The sequence below is a fragment of the Anser anser genome, assembly GCF_964211835.1.
Source record: "Anser anser genome assembly, chromosome: 7".
NCBI classification, from domain to species: domain Eukaryota; kingdom Metazoa; phylum Chordata; class Aves; order Anseriformes; family Anatidae; genus Anser; species Anser anser.
This window is the reverse complement of record NC_139727.1, coordinates 31,011,952-31,032,472: the sequence shown is the minus strand read 5'-3', so window position 1 is coordinate 31,032,472 and position 20,521 is coordinate 31,011,952. Positions and strand designations below refer to the sequence as shown.

Sequence of the window (20,521 nt, the reverse complement as noted above, 5' to 3'; positions counted from 1 at the left end):
TTCTCATGCCCAAATCTGTCGACAACAACAAATTGCTAGCACCCCTTTATTATTAATGGACATAGCCGTAATGAATATATTTAGTACCAATTTTACTTCAGTCACTTTTACTTTTTTAAAAAATGTTTTAGATTAGAAATAGTATTAAGCCCTCAAAAAGCTTATTTTTTCAGATCTTTATGTACAAAGAGAGCCTTCTGAAATTTTATATGAAGGCAAACAATTTCTAAGAGTAGAAAATAAGTAGTTCTGTACCGAAACGTTACTCATCCTATGCGACCATAACTGATGTTTGGCTATACTGATTTTATCATCATCTAGAGATGGACCCTTATTAACCAAGCAAAGGTTCATCATTCTAAGAGTCCTGGATGAATTGTTGTGCAAGTCATTTTAGAATCCAAACCAAATACATCTCCACTTATAGAAGAACTTTGTTCTTGCTAGTTGTTGTACAGTGCTACTGATGCTGAACATTGGCAGGGACTAAGCTGAACATTTAAAGTATCTAGGTTTTTAAAACAAGAAAGACTGACCAGCTATATAAATAAATAAATAAATAAATAAAACCTAAACAAAAAAACCAACAAACTCATGAGGTATGGTTCACATGGGTTTTGTGCTTGGCTTGCAGTCTCCAGCACAAAAAAAAAAAAATTAAAAATAATTTTTCTGATGGATTTTTTTTTCTCAGATCCACATATAAGAAACATCTGGCAACTGATGTAGTAGTCACATCTACATTCTGCTTTGGTGTCCTCAAAGCCCAGTGTGTGATGGGCAATAGGAAAAGGTACATATCACCGAAAGTAGCCAGAAAAAAGACATAACCCTGTCAGAAGGCTGGTCTGGGCTAAGATGACAGACACACACAGTGTTCTGGTCTGTGGCAAACATCTATTTCTGGGGCTTCTCACTTGCAAAAGATGTTCTGCAGGACCGCGTTTCTGACAGGCCACTTGTCTGAGGCCCGCCTGCTGGTGTGACCTGCCTAAGGTGCTCTGAGTCCGGGAAGGTGCAAAGCTGGGGCAGTGGGAACACCAGAGCTGCACTGCCTCCTGACGGACCAAGGGAGAGCTTTCTCCCTCTTGTCTGCTGACAAATTGCACAGCTGTGGTGTTACATGTCAGCACTTGCATTGCGGATCTCCAGAGACAAACCAGGAATGTTCTGCATGCCAGGCAGTGGCGCTGAGCCATTACATTGAGACAACCTTCTTGAGGGGACCATGGGCCCTGGGTGAACAAGACGAGTGGGGAATCCAGCGATGCTCTGGGCTGCAGCCTTGTAAAGAGACGCAGCCAACTGCAATGAGACCGGCTATACAGTTTAAAGAGACGACATCATGTAAAAATGTGCTAAATCCATACGGCGTTTGATGTGTAGAAACTATGCTGATTTCAAACAACTTGCATGGTGTTGTTTGAAAGGTAAGGTAGATGAGACTATAAGTCCTTGAAGTCTAAGGTATGCTTACATCAACATTTTTGGTGATCCTGAAGTTGTTTGATGATATTTATCATCATCTGGAGTGTTTCCAGTGGAAAACATGATCTTGCTGACCTGGAATCTAACTCGGCTCCCGCGACCTATATATTCAGAGGAAGAGTCAACAGACAACTTCACATTGATACTCAATGCAGAGAAGCAAAGGGCTGGAGTTACCTGAAATGAGCTACTCACCCTTTGAGGTCATCTCCTAAAATTAACCTTTCATCAGGATATAAACCAACTTATAGCCCCTGCTTGTTTCACTGAATTACCAGTTGTTTTCCTTTTCCCAAATCCTTCTACTTTAGAAAAGCTAAAAGGGCTTTTAAAGTTATGTTCCTGCTGGGAATGTGGAGAATCTCTGAGAGACTGTAGAAACAGATTTTGTAAATAATTATTTACTGAAGGAACTGAAAAATCGCAAAGCAGTCTTGAGAGACAGACAATTATGGAGAAAAAAAACAACCATCAGTAAGTTTAAATGACAGATTCAGATTCATTTACTGAAACATCTGACATCTGTGATGGGTTAATAATAGCAATAAATTTTTTGACTTGATTCCTGGAGGATTTCTTTGTTACTTCTCAAGCTAGTAGGAAGTTTACCTTTTTTTGTGTGTGTCAGCATCTTGTGAGAAAGGACATAGAGAAGGAACAGCAAGGACAACTATTGGGATAAAGAGAAACATGAATTGAAGAGAAATAACTCGCGGTCACAGCTAACAGCTAAAGCTTTACTATCTCTGAAAATATTTTCAAAAGAAGACTAGTGAACCACTGTAGATGAGGCTACAGGAAGATGGATGCACAACTTCTTGGAAAACTTCACTCTCAGCTGGTGCAAGTGGTTTGCTGTCAAACTGGAAGGGCACACCATTTGGGAACCTGTAAGGGTTAAGTCCTGTTCCTATATTTTTCTGTTATTTGATGGTCCAGGTAACGAAATAGATGACACAGTGGAAATCTGCTTGTGGGGTAAGGTGCTATGGGCAAACTGAGGCAGAGGAAGAGTTTTCAGATCAAATCCCATGTTTTCCAGACTCTTTCTCTGATCTCTTCAAATCAGTTCAGCAATGACAGGTACTAAGTCCTACACTCAGGAGGAGAAAATATTGTCTGAGAAAAAGTACAGAATGGGAATGACTAGAGAGAGAACAGTTGTTTTGAATAGTACCTGTGGAGTATTACAGAGGATCAAAGCTGAACTTAAGTCAACAATAACATGCTGTTGCAAAGAAGGCATTCATCAGCCTGAGCTGTACAAACAGGAGTTTGGTCTGCCCATGACGTAGTCAGCACCAAGAAAAATAAGATAATGAGACCTCAGTAAGAACACAACATCCAGTCTGGCAGCTGAACTTTAAGTAGTAAGTGGATTGAGCCATTCAGAAAAAAAGGACAGGGATAGTTAAAAGCCTACAAAAGGATAGGCACAAAAAAGTATGATGGAAATGGTATTGTTCGGTCTAGAAAGGAGATGACTGAAGACGGACATAAAAATAACCTTTAAAGAAGAATAGGATAAATTGTTTCCCATATCCAGGGAGGAGATGATGGAAAAAAGCAGACTTAAATTACACCCTTCAGTCAGGAAATGTCCTTACCCGACAATACTTATGAAATTATTTCTGACTTCCAGAAATAGAATCATAGAATAGTTGGGCTTGGAAAGGACCTTAAAGATCACCTGGTTCCAAACCCCTTGCCACTCGACCAGGTTGCTCAAAGCCCCATCCAGCCTGGCCTTGAACGCTTCCGAGAATGGGACATCCGCAGCTTCTTTGGGCAACCTGTTCCAGTGCCTCACCACACCCACAGTAAAGAATTTCTTCCTTGTGTCCAATCTAAATCTACCTTCTGTTACATGGGATGGTATAAAATGCTTTGGCATTAGAATGCAAAGTTATAAAGCCAAGAAAACTCACAGTAAGTCTCTTTGAACCAAACCACACACCATCCATTTTAGACAATGAAAACTCCTTTAGCTTTAGTAGTTTATAAGGAAATTAATTAGGTTGTATTGCAAATATGTTAACTTTTCCCTTTTTAATTAGACACCTGCAAGAGAAAAAACAATAAAAAAAATCTTTTAAAATTCTACCTTCCCTCTTCCTTTTCCCCCTTTCTACTTGTTTATGCCTAGAGGACTTGAAAGTTCAGGTTTTTTTTTTTATTTTTTCCATTAAGAAGATCAATTGGAAAAAAAAACACACCATGAACAACAACAAAAAAAACCAGCTCCAGGCAAACTCATCAAGCAGTTCATGTTGAACTTGGCACATGAGAAAGGTAACATTTCTGAAAGAATGATAATTCATCTTCATTTTTCTCAAAGTCACAGTTGTATCCTTACCCTCTCAGTTTCAAAAGAAAAGCTAAAAGAGAGACATTACAAGGAGGTCACATGCTCAAGAGGAGCAACAAAACTGCTCAAGACCTCCGTGACACAAACGAAAGCCCGATGTTAAGAACACAGACAGAGAAGGTAAGATAGACCCCGAAGGAAAAAGTTAATCCTGAATAGTTTCAGTTTGACAAAACTGTAAGTAACTACAAACGGGTTTTTAGTAAAGAGAAATGTCAGGAAAGTTCAAGCTCCTCCTCTGTCTCTTCAGAGCATGGATTTGAACTGCATGCTCCCATCTCTCCAGATGAGAGACAGCCTTCTGTGTTTCTAGAACTGCTCTCTTTTTTTTTCACGTTGAAGCTACTTTAGCTAATGTAAACATGGAAAAGGCAAAGCAGCAGAATTCAATTCATATACATCTCACCTCTCCCTGGGACTCACTTCTGGTGGTCAGGTAAGAGATTATTTTTCCTACTCTTTGGTTTAGAATGAATATATAAGGGTAAAGCAACTTATTTCAACCCCCCAAATATTCCCATACTAGTTGGGTTTTGCGTCAAGGTGACACCACATGGAGCTTGAGTTTTGTTTTGGCCAATGACCAGAAGCAGTTGTTTGGCTGCTGCATTTGCTTCCAGGGGATCTTTTGGAATGTCTCCAGCTACAATGTCTGTCCTTTCCTAGACACAATTACAGGACAATATGTTCTTTGGTTCACATTGTGAAAAACAACTTTCTCAGCTTGCCATTAAGAATTTCAAGCAGTTCTATAGTGTGGAGAAGAGACATGAAGAAGGCAGGAGATCCAGCTACTCTTCCTGTATTCATTTTTGGAGGGCATATTATGGACAGGGAGAAACAATAATAACAATAATAATAGTAATAATAACAAAAAAGTTCTTCGGTATGTAACCAAGCCCGCAGACCTCTTCAGTATGAATGGGTGATAAATGTCTGCCCAGTGTGACTTATATCACACACCCTACCTGCTTCTGCATCAACAGCAAGCAGACAAAGCAGCCACAGACCCTTCCCAGAAGACCCAGGGTCCAAACGGCACACGGGATTTGTAGTCACGAACTAAGGCAGCCCATCTAATGCTGGCTGCAGCACGCAAAGCTGCAGGCATCTCGTATCCCAGAGAGCTGGGAATGATGTTAGGAGATAAAATCACCGTTAATCTTTTTCCTGGCCCAGGTACCTGAGGTTCAGTGGAATCATCACCAGAGACACGTTCAAGTTAGGCAGTGAGCTCCCTAGAAATACTGCTTCATTGGCACAGATCGTGGTGTTCAAGCTGTCTATTAAACACTGCTGTCTGATAGCATAGATTTTATCCTCTCTTCCTTGACTGCATTAGGAAATCTCCTCTGCTCTGTTCTTGATGTAGGCAGGAAAAGCCAAAAGCCCTAATTAACTTTTGATTGAACTTTCAGTAACTTAAATATCTAGGGCTTGCAGCCATTAACACAGCCTGGAAGCCAACACTTGTTAGATACGTTAACATAAGCTGGCACCAGCCTCACTAGAAAGCCTCAGGCAACCCAGGAAAATATCAGTAAACTTTTAGCTATCAGCAAAATCCTCTCTAAAGAGGCAACCAAAAAAAAAAATATATATGTTCAGAAACTGATGGCTCCATCTCCCTGTCTTTTTTGGCTAAAAGCTTGGAAAACATTGCAATGTCTATGTTGCATTTCTGTAAAAGCTTCATTTTCCTGGTAGTTCTTCTGCCTTATTAGTCCTATGTAAAATAAGTTTATCATCTGAACAATCTCCTGTGCTTTCACATACAACCTGTCTCAGCCATCAGAGATTTAGCTGGCAGTGATCGATACCCAGGCAAGACGCAGCCTATGCTGACTGTGCCCAGAGCTGCTAGCACTCATCCTGGCTTCCCAAAGCACCGCTGCTGCTGCTGTTCATGCCCAATGCCTCTGCCTGAGCAGCGAGGAAGCATTGCAGCAGAGATGCCACCCTGAATGTGGGATCCAGAAAGGACTGGCGATTACAGCAAAGGACCACAGGGTGATGTAAGGATGGATATATGTTTTAAACCGGGATGGACGGCTAAAGCCAACAAGGCACTGGCCAGCCCCTGTAGCTTGCAGAGCCTTCCTGACAGCACCAAAAGCACTGCCAGAGTTTGTGAGAGTTAGAGCAGCCGGGAGGACCCCAGCCTAGCGGCTCTGAGGGTGCAGCACTCCCCAGGAGCTTCTGTCGCTTCAGGGAAGTGGCCCCAGGTACATGGATTACAGACACCTCTGCTGTTCCCCAGGCAGTTAGAAGAGACCCCCCCCCTTCCTTAGGGAGCATCCATAGAAAGGTATGGCTGGATGACAACCCATAGTAAACGATACTATAAATTGCTTAACAGTAACATATCGTTCCACTGAGGTATCTGCTTCATTATTCCAGCTGGTGGTGAGTTTATGCTCTGAAACATGAGGATTCGTGGCCCCTGACATTTTATCCAAGCTGGTCTTACCACAGATGCTGTTCTTATAGTCATAAATGCCTAATCCTCATTTTCAAAATGTTTTTAAATTGACTTGACATCGTCCTAGGATAGGTTAAACATAAGTTATTATTTGTGTTATTAGCAGCTCATAACCCACTTCTGAAAAGAGCCCTAAAGCGTGAGGCTGCCCGGACAGCCTTTGGCACTCTCCTCCCTTTGAGCAATCTCATTACAGTATCTGGCCATGGCCCTGAGTGACTTGCCCTGAGCCATTCAAGAAATTTGTGGTAAATCTGGGTATTGAAACGAGCTCTCCCAAGGGCTCACCCAAAGCTTATTTAAGTCAACAGAAGTCTTTCCAATTGATTTCAATTAACTTTTGAGCAGGTTCCGAGTCCTGGGACACTGCCTTTGCCATGACAGCATGCTTTTTATACCGCTCATTTTATACACCTATCAGATTTCTTCCAACAATTCTTTCCAAATTAAATTGCCTTAGGGTGTAAGGGAACATTTCAGAGAGATGAGGGACAGTAAGCCATCCCATTCTTATTGAAAAATCAATGCGGCTTGGATACCTAATGCAAATTTGTGCCATTTAACATGCTCCCATTAATCAATCTAGTCTGTTCTGTACTGCCTTTCCCTATTTTTCTCTCTTTCCTGTCAATCTTTTTATATTTTTTCTGTTGCAGAATGGGAAGATGACAGGAGATCCTAGCACAGCTGGACACTAGGCAACTCTGAGAGACTGGTACAAACGAGTACCTCTAAGAGTGCGATCCCCAAAAAAAGGATTTATTAAAAACGGACGAAATTGGGTATTAGGTTAGTTGAGATGTGCTCCTCCATATTTATCCTCTGATTTCAGTAGTACATAAAAAACCTGGAGAGCTGCCATGACAAACTAGGCCTATCATTTTCCAGTGGCTTTAATATGGGTCAAAACATTTAATCAACAAATATTAATTTATTTTAGTATTCTCTGGGGAGTCCCAGGGTGACTTTAACGTAGAGCTCCTTCTAGCTATTTAAACAAAGAAGAAGAAGTGGAAGGACATCCGCTGTGATTTATTTTCTCTGGATGATCAGTGGGGAAATTGGATACGCATGACACACATTCATTTAGTCCTCACTTCCCTTTGATGATTAGGGCTGAATTTTCATTCTGGTGTATGGGGATTTGTGTGTGTCACTCCAAACAACAAGTGCCATACATCTAAGTCCAAACTTAAATTTCCAAGAGTGAAATTCAGAGATACAAAACTCTAGTGTAAGTGGCAAAAACAGAATATTATAATAACATGCAAGTAATATTTATGTTATAAAGTTGAAGCATGAGCCTCACAGAGGCTTGACTGAGTCTGTAGTTAAGATCTTTGCCCCAGATTTAAAAAAAAAAAATTTGAAAAATATTGAAAAAATGTGGAGGTATCAACTTAATTAAATCTGTAACAACTGATTAACCATTTCAAAACTTCTGTTACTTGGTCCTTTGTACACTGTTGCAAATAACCTCAATAATGAGGTGTGACCAATTGTTTTATTGTGTGAGCATTGCGGCCTTAGCAGAGGAAGGCTGAAGAGGCATAGCTGTAGCTCAAACTGATCTCAGTGAAATGCTAGGTCTGTGTAGCCAAACTATGGAAATTAATTTGTTTTTAACCTTTATTTATTAATATAACTCTTTTTACAGACTGTGATAAGACTGAAATGTGAGCATCTGTTTCTCAGAAAAAGCCCCTTTTTCCTTCCAAGACTACCTGACATTAACTAGCAGAAATGAGTTCTCCGAGCAAAAGCTAATGGAAGGATGAAATAAAGCTTTGTAATGGATTATGAAGCTTTGCAATTGCTGCTGGCAACCCCAGCGGTGATTTGAAAGGCTACTACTATGGCGTAATATTTTCCAGTTTTCATGTAGTCCCAATGTTAAGTGATACAAGCAATAAAGCTCCCCCTTTCCTTCCCCTGTAAGACTATTCCATACATCACATTGTGAGCAAGTTTTATTTTTGGACTGTGATGAACATCTCACAGGATCAGGCCAGTAGCAAGGCCCCGAGCACGTGGTAGCGATAGCATCACATGGATTCAAAAACAACTGCCTTCTACCACTGCAGCGCTTGGCACGCTCATTGAAATGACCGCAGAATTAAAACCAAAACAACCAACCAAGTAAAACAGTACTATCAGACTGCAGTACAAAGCCCAAAGAAATATAATCTTCACTAAATAATCACACTGCACTCAGATACTAAACATCTGGTGGATCTATTTTAAAAATAGACATGTGTCACCCCCAGACAGGTCTCGGCACTAGAGTGGGGATTCAGTCCCAAGGAATCAGATACGAGTGTTCGCACACACACGCACTAAGAGAATGGGAAAGACTGACCTTGAATGCGCTGAGCTGCTTCTGGCAAAAGATAAGTGGCAATAGCAAGCGGCTGAAGCTGTACTTCTAGGAGGCAGCAACCTCAGAGCTGCTTCTGCTCCTTTGCAGATAACCATCCTTGAGCCATCTCAGGAGAGGGTGCTAGTACTCGGAATCTGAAACACCTCAGTCTTCTATATACATACGCTTACACATAAATCTGGAGAAAGATTTTAAAAAAAAATTTGAAATGTAATTCTTTGTTACCCATGGTTTATATCTGTCCACTTAAGAAAACAGAACAAATCTAAGCTGGAACAATGCTGTGGCTCTTTTTCAACTGGGCAGCTTAAAACAAAATGCTTGAGGGAAGTGAGATAAGAGCAAAGGTTTTAAATAGGCAATGTCATGCATTAGGAGTGAAACTGAGAAAACATTATCTTCTGGTACTCCTCAGCAGAGTTCAAATTTCTTTATTTCAGGCATTAGTGTTACAAAACCTTTGCAAAGGAAGCTCCAGAGAATCTCTGTGCCAACAGGAGGCCTGGACTGCAATACACCAAGAAAATGTAAGTCCAATAATCCTCACAAAAAATTTCCATGCTGGAGCATTTAATATTGTAATTTCCAGCACACATGGATAAACCCCTGCTGGAAGGATAACTCAAAACAAAACCATTCCCACTGGACAGGTTGTTTCAGCTCTGATTCCACATAATAGATTGCATAATACACGTGGGGAAGTTGTTTTTTCAGCATCTTCACTGAATATTCCAGAAGAATTCAAATGGAAACCCTAATAATAACAACACCCAGTGCACAAAGGCAAGAGATGGGCAGGCCTACAAATTCACAACAAACACACTGTCGAGCTGGAATTCTTCCTCTCAGGCTTCCCTCAACCCATCCTTTCCCTCCCACCTCTCCCAAATAGTTTTCTTGACAGGCTAGACAGAAGGTGAGTGACCTTTTCCTCTGACTTCTGCTGCTATAAATGGGACTCCTTTAAAGAAACAATAAATGACTAGTCTTAAAACCATTTGAAATCATCTATGATAATCTTTTTCATTAAGGCAGTTTCTGGTGCTGTTACAGGGATGTTGATTTTAGTGGAAAGTTTAAAACAAACAGAATACATAATTCCCAAATCTGTAAGTCATCTCAGATATACGTCAACAAGGATCCCATCAATGAACATGATTTATGGACCATGGATACTGTTAAAACCTTACCATAGAGAGCTATTAACCCCCATGAGTTTTATTGGGCTTCAAAATTATTTTTAAAAGAGCTGAGCTTTTAGGTCATAGATTATATATGAAATTTTGGAAACGATTTTGGACGTTTAACAAACAGTTATTTAACATCCTATACATTTTTCTTTCTGATTTCTTACTCTCTTTTTTTCTGCAAATCCTACAATTAGATGGGTAAACCAGCACGTTTTGTATGGATTATTGCACCGGTAGGGGTTGAAAGCGCTTGGCCTACAGCCTTGTATCTCACTGCATGCCCAAGACCTCCGATAATCCTTCAGAAATACACTGTCTTGAATCTTGTTGCTTCATTGGAGGCACAGTTTCTCTGTCTGCTTTCCAAAAATCTTTCAAGGCATCCAATAGCTGCATTGTAAGCCACTCAAATCACAGGTGGTGAAGGACTGAGAAACCAGCCTTAAGTAAACTTACGCATGTTTGCCTGCAGCTTTCTGATTTTTGACTGAAATTACTTTACTTCTTTTGGGGTCCTTTCCCCAGTACCTATGACCCAAATCAATGTATATAAGTTAAAGAAGGGTTGAACTTTCCATGGAACATTAAGTTCCATTGAGTTATTAACATTCAGACACTTCCACAACGTCAGTCTGTGCTCCTTCACCTTGTGTCCACACCTGATTCTATAGAAGCACATTTCTCCTACCTTCTTAATTTTTTTTTTTTAAGTAATTGTTAAAATATTTCAATACCATTTTTCCAAAGATCAGTAACAGTAGACTGTAGATCAAGCCTGCAAAAAGTATATAATTGATTTCATAAATAAAAATTATTAAAGTTCTCACACCTGTGTGGACTTAAACTGGGAAACGATAGGTAAGCATCCTGAAGAATTTAACTCAAAACCGACTGGTTATAAAACATATTTCAATTTCTTACAAAAGCCTCATATCACTGCTCTATATCTATCAATCTGACTGAAAGATGAGGCAAAATGAGGGATCAGCTCTTGTGGTAGAGTGAACCCACCATTACAAAGGTCTTTGGAAACAGGCATGTTTTAGCCATCTCTGACCCAGCTTGCACTTAGGTCTCTCATTCCTGAATGAGCACTTGAAATACTGTTTTTCCCAATTCTGTTCTCAAAAATGGGTTTGTAATTTTCCTAAATCCCAAGTTCACACATAGAAAACTCAAAGAGAGAAATACATATTTTCAAGGTCTTATTTAAAAACAAACAAAAAAAGAAAACCTGAAAAGTATTTTTCCAATTCTTTGTTAGGACAGGATTGTTATTTGCATAAATATTTCATCCGAGTGGTTTTAAGCAAGATAATTTATTTTAAACTGAGAATTCACTTAATTAATTGCAACAGTGAAATTACTACTACTACAAAAACCAAGCTCCAACACTTCTGAGCCTGTAACACATGTAGTACAGACAGTGGAATCAACTTACTGTGTATCCCAGAAAGTTCAACTTACATCTCTGTCACAGTTTACAGCTCCAGCTTTTATACCCTTATCCAGGCATAATGCCACTCTCTTTTGCAGTAAAGTGACATGAAGGCAGCTGTTAGCATTATAGCCACATGTGACAATTTCCAATAAATTTCAAAATTAAATAAGCCCCTTTCCAGTGATCCTTTGATGTCATCTAATTTTCTGCCAGTTGGTAAAGTCAGAGAGACAGAAGTCTCAAAGTAATCCGAATTTTATGGTTCCCAACTTCAATCCCCTGCAAGGAGCAAACCATTTTCTGCTTCAGTCTTTGAGGGCTTATTAAGACAGAGGAACTATTATAACAACAATGAAGAGAATGTTTGATTTTTGTGTCAACTCATAAGCCTGTCTCAGTTGTCGAAACCAAGATCCCTTATGCTGCGGTATACACTGAGAACTGAACAAAAGCCACCCAATCTCACAGACTCATTAACACTTCAAGAACAAGAAGAATATTGTCTTTTCCCTAGGTTACTCCTTACTGAGAGCCACCCTGTAAAGTCATACAGAGAGAGGACTGAGGGTTTTTAAGTTTAACCCCAGCAGAAGAAACTGAGGCTATGTCTGTGCTGCTTTTGTTCAGAGGAGCAAGGCTCCCCCATGGCAGATTTACTCACTCTCTATGCTACAAGTGCCTCTGAATGTACACTTTGGGTCATGTGTCAGGGGGTAGAGTGGACTCAACTGCAGCTGCTTTGTGTGCCAAGGTGGGCAGGCACAAGGACTCGCTTGCCTTTGACCACTCTAAGGCCAGCCTTTCGGTGCGGCACAGACAAGGCCTCATCCCAGAGCAGGAATCTCACCTGTCAGTAGGCAAACACAGCTGAGCCTAGGCAGGCTCTGATCCTTAAAGGAAGAGGGCTTCTTCTGAAGGGCTGGGAGCTGGTATTTCTGTTTGTGGTTATCATCCTTCAGCATCAACCTCTTCAGCTGCTTCACCTTCAGACAGGACTGCTTGGACCTACAAGACAAACCTCTGAATTCTGCAGCCAAAACAGGTGCGAAAACACGTACTTGAAATTAGCCAACTGAAAAAGAAAGATGAAATCTAATGACCCTTTGAAGCTGTTGGGTTAAATAATATTGTGCATAAAATTTACATAGCACTACTCCTAATTTTTCCTGTCAGAGGTAATCCTGACCTACTTCCACAGGGGCATTACCTGTTCCCAGACATCCTACACCTGCTCTGTTGTCAGATGCTGTGTTTTGCTTTCCATGGGTGGGAATTTCCCCTTCTTCCTCATTGCTGGTCTACTCCATTAATTCTCATTCCATCATCCCTTCCTTTAGCTCAGTATCATCTCTTCCTAAAATGTTAATGCAAATCTCGTGATGTTCTGTAGCATCTTTTAGCTCTAAATGATGGAGTCATATCCCTGCAGGAAAATTCCAGGTTTTAATTAAAAAGAAGTTCTTAATCTTCCTGTGTACACACAACTGCTTCACAGTACGGTTTGCATGCAACTTTAAAGGCCAGAACAGAGGCAGCAAATAAAAAGAACCAATGGTCTTCTGTTTAAAAATAAACAAAGCGCCATAGTCTTATTTTTTTTTTTTTTTTTTAATAAACTTGACTCGTCATTTTGTAACACAACTGGCAAAACTGCTAAAATCCCTTCCCTGTGGAATGGCACACTTATTTACTGCTGTTGGCAGTCATCACAGGGATACAAGTCTGCCAGTCTTGCACTCGTGCTAAAGACCTAGACGTTTACAAAAATCTTCTCAAAGATTCCCCAAGCGCTCATGGAGATCTTTACCACTGCAAGCTGTTACATAAAGTCTTTTGTATCTATGCACTTAAACCAAAACCCAATAAACTCAGTAATTCTGAATTGGAATTCCCATTAATCTCAGAAGACCTTGGATCATGTTCTTCAGTTACTAATGCTACCTAGGTTTATAGGGGTAAACCTTCATATATATTTGGCTGCTAACACTTATGCCTCTATCAAAGATTTTTGTTTCAGGCAGGGGACAAAACGGGATGAGCCAAGACAAATTTACTTGACTTTCTATTTCTGTTCCACCAAAGCTTCCATCTGTCTCAGTGATATCTTAAATGTGTCTATACCGAACATTTTCAGACCCGTGTTTAATTCATTTAATTTCACGTGTCCTCTGACATTTGCGGTGCAAGTTGGCAAGTGTCCCATTGATGCTTTGACAAACTACCCTAACTCCCTAACTTTAGGCCTAAATAAAGTACTCTTCAAATATTAACTACTATTAACTGAAGGAAGTTCCTATTGCTGTGTTCTTAATGTTACTGTAAGTGGATCCATCCTCCTTGCATGGCATCTCAGACCTCTGGGTGCATAACATACTGGAGAATTACCCTAGAAAACGAGGACTGAGCCATCAAGGACTGAGCAGTGAAGGTCGCAGACCTGGGTTCCAGACCTTGACCTTGACTGACTGAGCGATGGTGCCAACATACCAGAAAAGTGGAGAGTGGGGGGAAGGGTCAGCAGACATTGGAGACAGATGGCCTAATTCATCATCCACCAGAAATAAATTAAAAAAAAAAAAAAATCTGTTCCGAGCATTGTACACACAGCGATGATTGTAAATTCCACAACTGTGGAGACCTGCCAAGCCATTATACACATACCAGTACAGCAGCCTCTGTGCATAGCTCCAGAAAGGTGAAGTCAGGAGAAGATACAAAGCATAAAGGGTGTTCAGCTCTCAGGAAATTGGTTCATAAAACGATTATCCAAGCCCTAGTGGAACGAAAAGCATGTAGAAGTGAAGGACTGACAGGATATTACAGTTTATACATAAGCAATGCCTTTATGCAATACATAATTTAGTTATCCATGGATGTGATTCTAGATATTATAGCTAATCAGCTTCTTTCAACACCATTTATTTGTTTTTACTCTTAGTGGTTTCCCAGTTGAAGCTGCTAGATTGCGTGTCTTGCTAAATAAAGTTCGGTAGTCACCAAGCAGAGTACCTCACAGGAACTGGCAATGCTCTGTGATGCTGCTCAGAAGGGACAGCACGCAGGCCAAAACGAGTTTTTCCCCAGATAGTATTATTTGGTTTCTCTGCAAAGAGAAACAAGGACCAGACTAGGTGCTGCCTTGGATTTTTTTAGCACCTAGAAATTCACAGAGAGCAAGAAAACAGTTGCATCAGTAAGGTTAGTAGCACAGGCTGAGTGCTTTAAGTGGCCTTGTGAGTACAACTTGCCCAGAGATGAAGACAACAGCAGCCATTGAATTGCTGAATGTCACCAAGCAAGTGCCAGAGAGCTTGCTCACGGCCTTTGTCCAGCCCTTTAGCTCTCTTTCCACACAGGCCAACATCTATGCACTACACAACAAAGAGTTATTAATACAATCTCCGCAGTCAGCCAGCGTATAAACCCACACGTAGATCCTAGGGCTCCGCTCAGGGTTTTCATAGGAGCACATGGTGTAGATAACTCCATTTATTGTGTCACTGATCAGAAATTGCAATCTACTGAGCAGCCCTCCTCTTGTTTTGCTGCCAGGTGACCTTGAAAGGATCAGACAGGAGAAGGGATACGCTCTGTGTAAGCAGCCTGCATAAGCAAACACGCTTGACAATCAAAGCGTCCTTATCAGACTGCCAGTGTCCGAGTGATCCTGGGTTGCTCGCTAGAAGCTGGTGGCATGTCAAGAGAACCAGCACAGCACACCCTCCTGCCACCTCAGAGCCCCCGTGGGCTTCCCATAATGAAGCCACGTCTCTTGAACTCTGATGGAGTTGAGATAAAAAGAACACCCGGAAAGTGCTGGGAACCTCCTCTCCAGTTTTATCACACCAGCTGTTTCCATCCATGCTTCGCCCTCGTCTCACTGCACATTCCAGAGATCAGCCCAAGCGGCCTCACTCAGCAACTCAAAAGCAGGGAGGACTCAGACAACAAAGCAGAAACTGTGCTGAATATCATTTGCCAGCCCCCGTTCTGACAGGGGATGTTTTACTCACTGTTCGAAGAACTACCCTGCATCCAGAGTGTCCCAGCCTCCTGAGGAAGGAGAAGAGGAGGAGGGAGGGAGAGAGGACTCTCATTTTCCCTTGCTTATTCCAGCTACCCACCTTGAACATCTGATCTAGGTGTGATTCTCTTACATTTCTTATGTAGTAGATGGAGATAGGCTGGTTCCTGCCCCAAGAGGAAACTCCACATGTGACTCACAGTAGTACAGCCCCAGTTGTTTTACTTCCCCAACTCTTTTGAAGTAAGGAGCAACACTGTGTTGGTTCCCTTCTTTTATTTACCCTGAAATTTGCAAGAGACCTTTTACAGATTTAACCTAGAAACAGACCTTTGTGCATTTCTTTTTCATATATTTTGTAAATACAGTAAGTAGCCACCAAGCAATGGGAACACAATTTATTCCCAAATAAACAGTGTTGCAACCTACAGCTATGCTTGAGAGATGTGGTTACTCAGTGTTCAGAAGCTGAACTTCTAAAACTGATCACACATGCGCTTACTTATAAGCACAGACACCCCCACCCCACCCCAAGTTCATGCAATACTACGGCTTTGTGAGGGTCTGCATCCAGCTGGTAGGATTTTGTTGGGGTGATCTGAACAATGAAGGTCAAGGATACATTTTTGTTCTTAGTTAAAAAAAAAAAAAAGTCTGAGTTGTTTTGGATAGAGGAAGAATTTCATCGTGCTCCAAGCTCCAGCAGCACCTGCCTACAACCTTTAATGGTATCAATTGCAATTAAAAGTACTCTCAATCAACCACACACTCTGCCTGGAATGGTTATTTATGTAAATCACAGTATAGACAGATGCTGTAACATCCAGGGCCATGCAACAAGCATCTTGCCGATACCTCCTCGAGGACATGGTTGCAGGAGTGGATTCTAAATGCTGATCCTGCCTGCTGTAAATCTTATTTCTAGACTGGTGGGAACTGTCAGGCATCAGAATGTGAGAATGTGCATATCATTTCTCACGTCTTTACATTTCCACCCAGAGAAAGAAAGCTATTCCAAGTGAAAGACATAGCTATAAGAAACTCTGAGTTCTTTGCTTCAGGAAATACAAATTTTGAGGTATTTCTGAAGAATAATTTAGTTCTCCTGTAAGTGAAGTGCAACATGAAGCTGCTGCTGATTCAATAGCACTGAAAACTGATGCTAGCTCCGCATGATGATAAAAAGTCACAGGCTAAATGTATCATGTTTGAACATAGTTAACACTTAGCTCAAACTGCAGCAACAGAGGAATCCAAGAACTACTGAACAGGGGCTTTAACTGTTATTGCTGCATTACCAAGAAATACCTGGGCAAAATAAGCAGGGAGAGGAGATACCAAAATTATTAAGCTGAACTTGAGACAATCAAGGTTAACAATAGCCACAGGGGATGCCCCATCAAAATGTAGCAAAAAAAAAAGAGACAATGGGGGAAGGAAAGAGAAAAAACGACAGTGAAAGAAGAGCTATGCAGAATAACTGGAAATTAGGATCTCAGCCAAACTAGCTTCTCTACATTTCATCTCACTGTAATAGGGAGAAGAGAGACATCATGCCAGAATTGAGGTGAAAAATGCTTCCAATTAAAATAATCCCCAAATGTAGTCATACTTGTACTAAAATGAAATATGCTTTTGCTTTTCTATAAAAACAAATCCGCTCTCTCATAAGCTTCTTTGAAAAATAAGATAGTATCAGTAGTGAAATAAATTTAAGTGCACATGTGAAAGATCTAGATTTTGTTACTAGGAATGCTTTTATTGCCAGTTAGGGAGATAGTAAAAGCATCCATTGTGTCTAATGAGGAATGAAAGCAGATGCTGGAAATAAAGTCCTTTCCAGGGTCTAAGGTTACCTTTCCCTAGGAAAATATTTTGAAACAGTATCTGAATACTCTCAGCTTGTAAAATCAGCAGGTCTCCATTAACAGTCAATGAAAAAAAAAAAAAGTGCTTTCCCAGGTGAAAAGCTGTTGTCTATTACAACCTGGTGCTCTACAATCAGAGCTTTTTCAGCTGTGTTCTTGCATGCCTATCAATAAACATGCTCAGGTGGGAGCAGCTGAGAGGATCCCCACAGCCACCAACTTGAGCAGTCAGGGTTACTCACTCCGTCCATACCTCCGGTCTGACAGAAGAATTTTGACAGAATCTTTGTCCCCTCTGTTCTTCCTTGCCTCAGGGATGATCACCTTCTGTGCTCACAGGTTCAGCTACAAGGAGAGAATGATTACTCCACCAGAAGTTTTCTAAAAACAATTATTAGTCATTTCTCATGGCATGTTTTTACACTTCCATGAGAGTTTTTCAGAACTTCTTTTTTTACTGCACCTATACAGTGCTGAGAGGTGTTTGTTTGTTTCTTGTTGGTGGTGGGTGGTTTGATTTTTTTTTTAGATAAATTTATTCATAATTCTACCTATCAAGAACATTTCAGAAAATTATATATTTTTAATTAAAATTGTGATTTATTCCCATTTTCCTACATTCTTGTGCATATAAAACCACTTTTTGTATTTCTCTATTTGTTTAGGGTCCTTGCGTCCAATATAATAATCTCTGGAATTCAGAAAACTTCATAAAAAAATGTTGGATTCTGTCCTCAACTTCAATAAGAGGGCAAATTTCGTTTTGTTATTTAGTCCAGTTTGACTCCATCTGCTGCCCAAAGCTAGAAACTACATCTTGTAACCTTTACCTAGGATACTAAAAATATGAAACTCAAAGGCATTGATTCTGCAAAGCACTTGAACATTTGCTAGAGATCAGAACTCTCCTAAGACACCAGAAATGATCAGATTCAGCTGATGATGAAATTTCACATATTGGCAATTAAGAAAATGAGCAGCCAAACACACATATACTGGAGTTATTCAGCAACTACATTACAGCGTTGGTATTTCCCAGATGACTTTCAAGTTTGTCGTAAAGGACACAGTCCCATTTAGACATCCAGGCAAAAACAGTTATGCTTTATTGGAAGGACAAATAATAACCAGGAAAAAAAAGAAAAAAGAAAAAAAAAGCAACGTTCATATTTCTGGATTTTCATCAGTGTTTTTCTCCCAGCACACATACAACAGAAGCTGCTCTCCTGATACTGACACAGAAGTCAACCAGGAGCCCTATGATGCCATATTCTTGAGAAGCATCTACCAGAGCTACTACACAGATCCTGCAGCCAACATACCTGAGCCCAGGCTCCCTGGGCACAAAGAGTAGGTGCACCATAAGGCATCCAGGTATTCTACAAGTTGTGGGGTGCCCTACAGCCCAAAGCAGATATAGTTTCACTGAACTCCGCCTTTTCAGATGGAAAACCTGGACCCCTTTGAAGAAACTGATGGATACAATAACACTCACCAAAGGTTACTTTTCAGACCCCAGGAAGAATTTATAGCATGAGCCACCACAACAGAACACAAGTGCATGTACCTTGGAAGCCTATCACTTCAATGACTGCATTTTGCAATAGCTGTGTTACATCTCCAAATTCATGTAGCAAGCAGAAACAAATCATTACAGGAAGACAGCAAAGAACTTATTTTTCTGCCACTCCTGACCTTAACTATTGCCAAAAACAGGCTGGGAAATCTCAAATCCCCCTTTGTGTTGTGTGTACTGCAAATGTATCAGACAATTCTTCCTCCTTTAAGGACTTCCCTTTAAAAATACAGCAAGGGGTAAGGCTCTGTTTTTTTTTTCAGTTCTCTCATGCCTTTTTTTCCCTGATGTAGTGAGCTAGTATGTATTTTGCCTGCCTTATTAGTCCCTGTTTCAGACCCTTCAATTCTGACTTCAGTTTTATATACACTTAGCAACCCAAGTTCACTGTAGGATGTTAGTATCTGGAAGTTTGTTTTTTGCGTGTGTGTGTGTGTTTTTTCCCCCCCCAACATCTCCTATTCTACTTCTGTGCATAGTAGCATTACTAATAACACTCAGTGAAGTCTCAATAAATCTCCCGTTATGTGCAAGCAGTAGTTCTAAACCTTAGTCTTTAGCATGTAACAAATTGAGACAATAGCTAAAGGCTTGTCTAGTCTTAGCTCACATACCGTCAACCCTCTGTTTCCACCAGCTTGCCAATTACCCATTTTCCTACTGTGCTTGGTAACAAACTTGGTTAATAGACTCAACCCAGCGGTAAACTTCTAACATAGCTGAAGCTACTGAGGTTATTCAGTTACATTTAGGCTCTATGACACTGAACAGTGTACAGTGAACAGAAGCTCTACTAATCTATTTCCCCTTTAATGAGATTATAATTTGATAAACTTCTCGATCAGAGGGATTTAGGCTGACATTTTTTTAATAAGCACAGCAATTATATTCATTACCTCTGAACTGCATATCTTCCAAAATTCAAACAACCGTCAAGCCATTGTACTCACTGGCAAGCCTAACGAGTTAAGAGAGAGCAGCCTACTACCACCACAGGAAAGTTCTGTACCTGGTGGTCATAGGTCACAGGTATTTAACATCCCAGGTATTTAACATCCAGGTGCATGCAATCACTAACTTCAGTTAAAAATCTGTTTGACCTGGCTCTTTAAGTACCCCTCAGGATTTTGAGCTCACTTGTTTCACCTGCAAGTAAATTTAAGAATGCTTTGTTCTGTAATCAATATAAACACATATTAAGAGCTCTCTACCTTGAGGATTAATTTCAAATTCTTCAGGGTTATCAGACAGAAGCCTAATCACATGCTAAAAGCTTAAGGAGGCTAGGTAAAAGTTACTTTGGCTTCAAGAGTTTGTTTCAGGTTTTGTACCCTCTCTTCTTTTCACTGCGAGATATCTACTACACAGCTAATGACTCCAAAGCAAAGCTTACCCTAAGCCCTATGTCAGGTACAATCTATTCTACCTTCTGGCTTCTGAAATTTACTGCCAGTAGTGATTTCCTACTTGATTATCAGTCCCAGGGAGAAGTCACTCCATACCAACTTTTCTACTCTTACCCTGCTTTGTACTGTAAGTATATGCATGCCCCAGCTCAGGAAACTTGCATTCAGTTCACGCACTCCGCTCCTGCACTTCACGTAGAGCAAGCAGCATCAACTGGTTCTCAGTGGGCAGCAGGGACAGCAAGCAGCTGATGAAAACCTACCCGACAGCTTTAGTCTTCTGTTTCACTGAAGTGCC

The 20,521-nt window shown here is 40.6% G+C and overlaps 1 protein-coding gene across 8 annotated transcripts in view; it reads right to left on the bottom strand.

The window, feature by feature from the left end:
- The window catches only part of RBM20 (RNA binding motif protein 20), a 125,225-nt gene extending 104,792 nt beyond the window's left edge, over window positions 1–20,433 (bottom strand). For 5 of the 8 annotated variants that reach the window (XM_083843176.1, XM_083843187.1, XM_083843188.1 and 2 more), the window contains exon 1: window positions 8,698–8,827. Coding sequence is in view for 2 of the 8 variants with exons in the window: in XM_083843191.1 (XP_083699317.1) it covers window positions 8,698–8,813 (116 nt within the window). In the remaining 6 variants the exon portion in view is untranslated. Of the gene's footprint in view, window positions 1–8,697; window positions 8,897–12,196; window positions 12,355–14,010; window positions 14,123–17,494; window positions 17,587–19,713 lie in introns of those variants that run through there. The other 3 variants (XM_083843191.1, XM_083843192.1, XM_083843186.1) reach the window with 3 other exon arrangements.
- Window positions 20,434–20,521: the final 88 nt, after the last annotated feature.